The sequence below is a fragment of the Mastomys coucha genome, unplaced genomic scaffold, assembly GCF_008632895.1.
Source record: "Mastomys coucha isolate ucsf_1 unplaced genomic scaffold, UCSF_Mcou_1 pScaffold5, whole genome shotgun sequence".
NCBI lineage: Eukaryota > Metazoa > Chordata > Mammalia > Rodentia > Muridae > Mastomys > Mastomys coucha.
The window spans coordinates 102864100-102872932 of record NW_022196911.1 but is presented as its reverse complement, the minus strand read 5'-3'; the positions used below and the strand labels follow the sequence as shown (position 1 = coordinate 102872932).

Here is an 8833-nt window from a genome sequence, read left to right as displayed (position 1 = left end):
GTGTGTGTGTGTGTCTGTGTGGTGTGAGCGTGGGTCCGTGTCTCTGAACATTGCTGTTTCTGAGGTAACAGTGTCTACCATCCATCTGCTTCCTTTGCCTCAGCCTTCACCATCAACAGCATCCAGATGGAGAGCCTGCCGTCCTGGGAGGTGGCGAATGGGCACAGACTGACCCTGCAGTGCCTCGTGGATATCAGCACCACCTCGAAAATCAGGCCTCAGCACCGGGTGCGGTTCTATAAGGACGATGTGCTAGTGTACAATGTCTCCTCCAGGGAGCACACGGAGAGCTACGTCATTCCTCAGGCACGGGTCTTCCACTCGGGGAAGTACAAATGCACCGTGATCCTGAACAACAAGGAAAAAACCACGATTGAGCACGAGCTCAAGGTGCATGGTGAGTCTGCAAGCAGAACAGCAGGCTGGTCATGTCGCTCACGGTGATGGTGATGCCAGTCACACTGGTTTCCTTCTCCCTTAAAGCTCCACCTCTCCTACTCATTATCTGCCATCCTGACCTGAAACTGTAGGCTTTAGAAACGCCTGCTGTGTGAGGGGAGGACTTTCTCCTTTGGGATGATGTCCCGGCCTTGGGGAACACCCTTCTCCATCCTCCTTAAGTCACAGACTACCTTTTATTCTCCCAGCCCTGTCTCTGAAATGCAGTCTCCCCATAACCCAGGCTGGTTTCAGTCTCCTGCGCATGCGCCAGCGTTCCAGGCATGCGTCTCCACCCCCTGCTACTGAGTTTCTTCTAGCACTTTCTTAACAGAGTTGATTTCTCCCAGGGCACCAGACCTTACAGTGTTTATGCCCCTCTGTGACAGTGACAGACAGCAGGCTGGTTCACTACATGAACCAGGCCGTTGGTGGCACACACCTTTAATCCCAGCAGCACTCTGGAGGCAGAGGCAGGTAGAGTTTAAGATGGTCTGGTCTATAGCATGAGTTCAAGGATAACCAGGTTACACAGAGAAATCATGTTTGGAAAAGCAGAAAAAAGCCCATTAGACTATAGTCTCTCTGCCTGGGTCACCGTCTTGACAAGTCCGATAGCCATTCTAAACTTCAGAGGCCACAGAGGTACCTGGGAGGTTAAAGTCATTGCTGTCTAAGCCTGCTAAGCAGCGTTCAATCCCCTGGACCCCCATGGTAGGAGAGGACTGACTCTATAGTGTCCCAGGACCTCTACACCTACACCCATAGCACTCTTGGAACACACACAACACCAAACAGATAATATGTAAAATGTAACAAGAACATTAAATTCTGGAATTCTAATGAATGAAGTGAAAATAACAGGTAGTCAGTTTGGGATTCAGAATGTTTAAGTGTTTAAGTGCAGTTTGCGGCCCATTGGTGTTCAGCTGCATGAGGTACAGTCTTTAGTCAATGGCGAACAACACAGACCTTAGTGGGCCCGTGAGGTAATCCACTAGGTAACCTCTTGATGCTATGCCATCTTAGTCTGGGCGCATTTACTCTCTTGCTGGGATGACACCACCTCACACAGCATTTCCCAGGCTGTGTCTTAGTTGTTGTGAAACATCTGTTACACACACACACACACATACACACATCTGTCTGCTCTTTTGGGCTGTAAAATCTCAAAGATATTAAATTTGGCCTATTTCCAGACAGCCAGAGGTTGTTGAAAAACACATGCCTTTAATCCCAGCACTCAGGAGGCAGAGGCAGGTGGATCTCTGTGAATCTGAGGCCAGCCTGGGCTACACAGCAAGCTCCAGGACAGCCAGGGCTACACAGAGAAACCCCGTCTCAAAACAAAGGCAACAACAACACCTGGCCTGTTTCTTATATCCTGGGTGAAGACTGCGCTTGAGGTTGGGCATTCAATAAATTCCAGCAGAGGCCAGGGATGCCTCAATCTGTACAAAGCTTTCCACAAAAGACGTGAGTGTGCAGATTCCAGTACCCATGGCCTGGGATGTACCCATAATCCTACAACTGGGGGCGTGGACACACAGAAAGATCCCTGGGCTTTGCTGGCCTTTCAGCCTAGCTGAATTAGTGAGATACAAGTTCAGTGAGAGATCCATGTCAAACAGTAAGGTGGAGAACAGCTGAGGAAAGTGCCCAGTATTGGCCTGTGGAGGTACAGACACACACACATGCACACAGACAGTGAAAGCATCAGTTGAAGTAATATAATTCAATACTGACTTTTTTTTTTTGAGACAAGGTCTCACTGTGTGGCTCTGGCTCTCCATTGCATTATATTTTTAAACTGTAGGCTACAGCGCCAGGCACACAGATGCCCATTGATCACCTGGGGTAGGTAGCGCTCAGTCTTCAGCTAATAAAAGGTCCTGATACCGATCAGCTACAGTGGCAGATAAGAGACATGGGCCATTATGAGGAACTGATCCTAACTGTACTTTTCTCATTCTCCAAAGGCGTATCTAAGCCCACGGTGACACTGGACAAAAAGGAGGTGACAGAAGGCGGGGTTGTGACAGTCAATTGTTCCATGCAAGAAGAAGAGCCACCATTTTTTTTTAAAATTGAAAAAGTAGAACTGAAGTCAAAATTTCAAGTCGTCAAGACAAAGAGAGAGAAGTCCACCAACCAGAACTTTGTGCTCATGGAATTCCCCATTGAGGAGCAAGACTACGTATTAGTGTTTCGCTGCCAAGCTGGGGTCCTGTCTGGAATCAAAGTGCAGGACTCAGAATTCGTCAGGAGTGAACACGTCACCGTGCAGGGTCAGAATCCTGCCCTCTGTACCATCCTTTTTGGTGACAGGTTGCATGTGGCAAAAAGGATTTCAGAATTGGAGAAGCTGCGCCTCTTTTTGGAGTGCCTGCTCTCATAAGCTTGGTAGCACAGACTGTAATCCCAGCCCTGGTGAGATACAGGCATGGGGATCAGGGGGTTCAAGACTAGCCCTCAGCTATGAGACTCTTTCTCCCACGAGCCAAAGAAATAAATAACATTAACTAGAAAGAATAAGTAGGGTTCGGGAATGGCAGCTGGGTGTGATGGTGCAGGCCTGCAATCCCACCTACTCAGGACACTGAGGCAGGAGGATTGAAAGTGTAAGGGCAGTCTGGGCAGTTGAGTGAGACCCTCTCTCAAAGTAAAAATGAAAGAGAGGATTAGAGATACAAACATGTAGTGGAGTGTTTGACCAGCATTTGGGAAAACCTAAATCCATTAGGGTAGGGGCCACAAGGAAAGGGAGATAGCTCAGGAAGTAAAATGAGTTTGATGCCCCAAACCCATGTAAAGCAGGGTATGGTGGTGCAGATTCGTAATCCCAGCCCTAGAGAGACAGACAGATTCCTGACACTCACTGGGTAGTCAGATTCAGCTTAAATATTGAGCCCCAAGCCAATAAGAGAGTTTGTCTTATAAAAAACAAAAAACCAGGGCAAATGGGGCTAGAGTGGGCCCAGCGGTCAGCGTACTTGTTGTTCCTTTATACACACACCGGGCCCCCTTTCACACGCAGGTTCCTCACACCCAGATCATAGAGTAGAAAGTGCCCAGTTTTGAACTTGAGTCCAACTGGCTTGTCGTCTTTCTTGTAGAGTCCTTCTCTACTCCCAAGTTTCAAATCGAGCCTTCTGGGATGATCATAGAAGGAGACCAGCTCCACATTAAATGCATAGTTCAAGTGACACACTTGGTCCAGGAATATCCAGAAATTATAATCCAAAAAGACAAGGCGATCGTAGCCACCTCCAAGCAAGGCAGTGAAGCTGTCTACTCAGTCATGGCCATGGTAGAGTACAGTGGACACTACACCTGCAAAGTGGAATCCAACCGCATCTCCAAAGCCAGTAGCATCATGGTCAACATAACAGGTAGGAATGCTGAGGGGCTGGCAGGTGGCGGGCACTCAAGAGGTGGTTGTAGCTAGGCATTGTTCCACATGTCCATAATGCCAGCATTTGCGGGGGGTGAGATAGGAGGATCCTGCGTTCAAGGCCAGCCTAGGCTATCTAGGGAGACCCTGGCCAATGAGCATGATGCCTTTTCTGTTCCAGGTTGTCTTGGGTGAATTCATACTGGGTGCTGGGGCTTGTGGGAAAGAGTCAATGTATAGCAATTGGCTGTGCTGGCCGAATGTTCAGGTGCTGGCGCTGATTCAGTCCTGCTGCTGCTCACTACTTCTCTGCCCTTGGCTGAATTCTTGAACCTGCCCCAACTGTGTGAGACACAATGGGGATGTGATGGTACTCACCTTATAGGACTGTCATAATGTCTGTTTAAAGGAGATAGCTGTGGTGTGCCATTCAAGTGAGCACCGGCTATTAATCTCTGCAGGTGTGTGGATATCTTTCCTCTGGGTCAAACTCTTCTTCATGACCTCTTTAAACTTTTTAAATTTTATTCTATGTGTGTGGATGTTTTGCCTGCATGTAGGTCTGTGTACCACTTGTAGGCTTGGTGTTCATGAAGGCCAGAATAGGGTATAGGCTATCTAGAACTGCAGTTACACTTGCAAGTCATCATTGGTGCTGAGAATTGAACCTGGGTCTTCTATGAGAGTAGCCAGTGCTCTGAAGTGCTGAGCCGAGCCCAAACTCCAGCCCAAATCTTTTTTCTAAAAGGTGTTGGGGTCCAGGAGTCACCTCACAAACTACACAAACACTGATCTCAGTCAGACAGGGCTGTATTGAACACACACCCAAAGACTGATCAATCAGGGCCAGAGGTCAGAATTTGGCGGCTGAGTCTACGACTCTGAACATTTTTTCTATGTCAGTTTATAAAAACCCACAATGAGCACACACGAGGTGTTGGAAGTGTTGCCCAGTGGTTGGCCCTGACTCAAGCCATTTTAGACATGACAGTTCACATTGACCCTTAATTTGATGGGTCCTAAGTCATGCTTATGGTTGTGAATTTTTTAAGTTCAACCAACTTCATAACATACAGAACGTAACCAGAATATAACAGGGTATGTGGTCAGCATGACCCTGCTCTGAATAATTTTCTGCATCAATGACTGGCAGGCCTATTACAGCAACAGTACGAACTAGCCAACAGGCATGGAACAAAATGGCTGCAGCTATGCTAACGGGTGGGTTCAATAAAAGGTATTAAGGTATTCTTCTCTCTCTCTTCAGGTCTTTTTTTTCCTTTTTTTGTGTGTTTGTTTATTTGTTTTATGTGTATGAGTACACTGTAGCTGTACAGATGGCCATGAGCTATCATGTGTGTGGCTGCTGTTGATCTCAGGACCTCTGCCGGCTCCACTTGCTCTGGCCCTGCTCGCTCCATCATAATTTACTGTGGCTGTCTTCAGACACACCAGAAGAGGCCGTCAGATCTCATTACGGGTGGTTGCTGGGATTTGAACTCAGGACCTTCGGAAGAGCAATCAGTGCTCTTACCCGCTGAGCCATCTCGCCAGCCCTGTCTTCTGGTTTTTTAAGACAGGGTTTCTCTGTCTTTAAAAACCTGTCCTGGCTGTCCTGGAACTTCAATTGTAGACCAGGCTGGCCTCAAACTCACAGAAATCTACCTGCCTCTGTCTCCTGACTGCTAGAATGAAAGGCATGTACCACCATAGCCAGCCTGTAGCCATGGTGGCACACACCTGTTCCACATGTCTATAATGCCAGCTCTTGGGAGCCAGAGGCAGGCAGATCTATCTCTATGAGTTCCAGGCCAGCCAGAGCTACATAGTAAGACCCTGTCTCAAAAAACAAAAGCTAAAAAACAAACAAAAATATTTTGAAGCCGGCGGTGGTGGTACACCCCTTTAATCCCAGCATTTGGGAGGCAGAGGCAGGCAGATTTCTGAGTTCGAGGCCAGCCTGGTCTACAGAGTGAGTTCCAGGACAGCCAGGACTACACAGAGAAACCCTGTCTCAAAAAAATCAAAAAAAAAATTTTTTTTTGAAAAAAGAATATATGTATATCTGTGTGTGTTTATATGTTCCGTGTGTGTGTGTGTGTGTGTGTGTGTGTGTGTGTGTGTGTGTGTGTGGCTAAGATCAGAGGATGTCAGAGCTTTTGGAACTGGAGTTACAGGTAGTTAGTTGTGAGCTGTCTGCTATAGATTAGGTACTGGGAATATAAGCCAGGTCTTCTGCAAGAACAGTAAGTGCTTTTAACTATGGGGCTATCTCTCCACCTTCCTCCATTTTTTTAAAGACAAGATCTAATGTAGCCAAGGCTGGCCTTCCACTTACTGTGTAGTGGAATTTGACCTTGAACTCTTGACTCTGCTGCCTCCATGCAAATACTAGGACTCCAGGCATGCTGTACCATTGCAGGCACTGCCCAGTACTCCTAACCCAAGTTCCTGGCTTTATCTCTCTAAAGTACTTACCAAAAATACTTACCACTTAAAAGAATACTGTACTTTTTTTTTTTTTTTTTTTTTTTTTTTTTTGAGACAGGAGTTTCTCTGTCTAGCCTTGGCTGTCCTGGAACTCACTCTGTAGACCAGGCTGGCCTCAATCTCAGAAATCCACCTGCCTCTGCCTCCCAAGTGCTGGGATTAAAGGCATGCACCACCTCTGCCCAGCCCACCTTTTCTTGTTGGCTGTGCCTATTCCGCTGTTGGTACATAAGCTGCTGAGGCCTGAGAGCTTCAATCTTCGCTCAGTGCTATGTCCTTAACTTGCACGATGGTTAGACCAGGATTGCGCTGAACCTTGCGTTACAATGTTTCCAAGAGCAGAGTTGGCTCTTTTCTCCCATTGAAAGTCTCCATTCATACAAATGTTCATCCGTTCATTCAGTAGTTTCACTCAAATCCCTAAGTGTCAAGCTCTGAACATGCAGTCACAGCCACCACTCCCAGGCTTATAGTAGGTAGGCAGGTCGCCAACTCACCAACTGGGGGTTAGCACACTCTATCAGATCCTCCTGGTGTAGGGTGTGACATCATTTGCATTTTAGTGAGTTATCTATCTATCTATTATTTATTTATAATTTTTGAGACATTCTCATAATGTAGAACTCTCCTATGTAGACCAGGCTGGTCCCTATATAAAACTCAGAGAGTGTTGGGATCAAAGGCATGTCCCATCATGGATTATTGATAATGACAAACATTTGGAGTGCTCTAGATAAGGTATACATTCTGTTGTTAGAGGAAAAAAGCCATCATGTATGTGTGTGTGTGTGTGTGTGTGTGTGTGTGTGTGTGTATGCATATATATACATATGATATTCTTCTGTATACTGGGCTTCTCACTAAGAATTGAGGGTTTCAGATACAAGCAGGCCTGTCAATGGCAGTTTCTTCTAGCCATAATGAACTTGCAAATATTGTCTACTATACTTTCTCTAGGCAATCACCTAGGACAACTTTTTTCCAGGGACTGTTCCCTTAATCCCCCCAGGATGAAGTTTAGTTTCCTCTCTGTGGGTTCTGCTGCAAGCAGTATTCCTGGATTGAGCATTAGATAGAAGTTCCTTGAAGTCAGACTGTCTCATATGCAGTTATCTTCCCATTGCCCAGCAAAGGGTCTTTCCTACAGTAAACACTTATGGAAGCCAGGCATAGTGGTGCACACCTGCAGTTCCAATGCCTGGGAGGTGGAGACAGGAGAATCAGAAGTTCAAAGCCATCTCTGGCTACATAGTTAGTTCAAGGCCGTCTCAATAAATGAATGGATGGATGGATGAGTGAATCCTCATAGGAAATGCAGGAAGAGCCTACAGAGAGATCTCAAGTTCAGAAGGAGTCCTGGCTCTCTTGAGGCCATGCCTTCATGTATATGAGAAGCAGAGGAAGACTTTTTGCAGGGTCCTAAGGGTGATTCTGCTGAAAGTAGCTGGGCCACAAGTGTCTCCAGCAGAGGCCTGAGGTGGTACACATCTCCCTCCATTCCCACTTGGTGTTCCTCAGAGCTGTTTCCCAAGCCGAAGCTAGAATTCTCCTCCAGCCGTCTGGACCAAGGGGAAATGTTGGACCTGTCCTGCTCTGTCTCCGGCACGCCGTTAGCCAACTTCACCATCCAGAAGGAAGAGACGGTCTTGTCGCAGTATCAGAATTTCAGCAAGATCGCTGAGGAGAGGGACAGCGGGGAGTACAGCTGTACTGCAGGCATCGGCAAAGTGGTCAAGAGAAGTGGCTTGGTACCGATCCAGGTGTGCGGTGAGTACCCTCGTTGTCCCCAGTGCAGTTGCAAAGGCTGATGGGATTCCAACAGATTGAGAACTCCAGGGAGGGCCAGGAAAATGGCAGATTGAGTAATGGTGCTTGCTGCCTAGCCAGACAACCGGAGTTCAGTCCCTGTGATCCACATGGTGGAAGCCGAGAAACAACAACTACAAGCTGTCCTTGGACCTCCATAGTTAATCTGTATATGTGTGTGCACACAGAATGCACAGACTTCTGTGTCTATGTAAGACCTGTTTAGGAGGCATGGAGTACGTACCTATAAACCTGAGACCCAGGAAGTTGAGACAGGGATTGCCGTGAGTTCAACACCAGCCTGGGCTACATAGCAAGGGCCTGTCTCAATCCTCTTTGATTCCCAACATGTTAAAAAAAAAAAAAGTATTAAAAAAGAAGATTCTGCTGGGCAGTGGTGGTGCATGCCATTAATCCCAGCAGTGAGGCTGGGGGATTGCTGCTAGCTCAAGGTTACAGGGCAGGGTTACAGGACCCTGGGTTACAGGGCAGGGTCTTGTCTCAAAAACAAACACATGGCTGGAGAGATGGCTCAGTGGTTAAGACCATTGACTCCTTTTCCAAATGTCCTCAGTTCAAATCCCAGCAACCACATGGTGGCTCACAGCCATCTATAATGAGATCTGACACCCTCTTCTGGTGTGTCTGAAGACAGCTACTGTGTATTTACATATAACAATAAATAAATCTTTTTTTTTTTTTAAA

The 8833-nt window shown here is 47.0% G+C and overlaps 1 protein-coding gene across 5 annotated transcripts in view; it reads left to right on the top strand.

Annotated features, from left to right (window-relative positions):
* The window catches only part of Pecam1 (platelet and endothelial cell adhesion molecule 1), a 93313-nt gene that overhangs the window by 51605 nt on the left and 32875 nt on the right, over window positions 1–8833 (top strand). For all 5 annotated transcript variants that reach the window (XM_031350980.1, XM_031350979.1, XM_031350983.1 and 2 more), the window contains exons 4-7: window positions 104–397; window positions 2418–2726; window positions 3555–3830; window positions 7841–8089. In XM_031350980.1, the coding sequence (XP_031206840.1) occupies window positions 104–397; window positions 2418–2726; window positions 3555–3830; window positions 7841–8089 (1128 nt within the window). The remainder of the gene's footprint in view (window positions 1–103; window positions 398–2417; window positions 2727–3554; window positions 3831–7840; window positions 8090–8833) is intronic.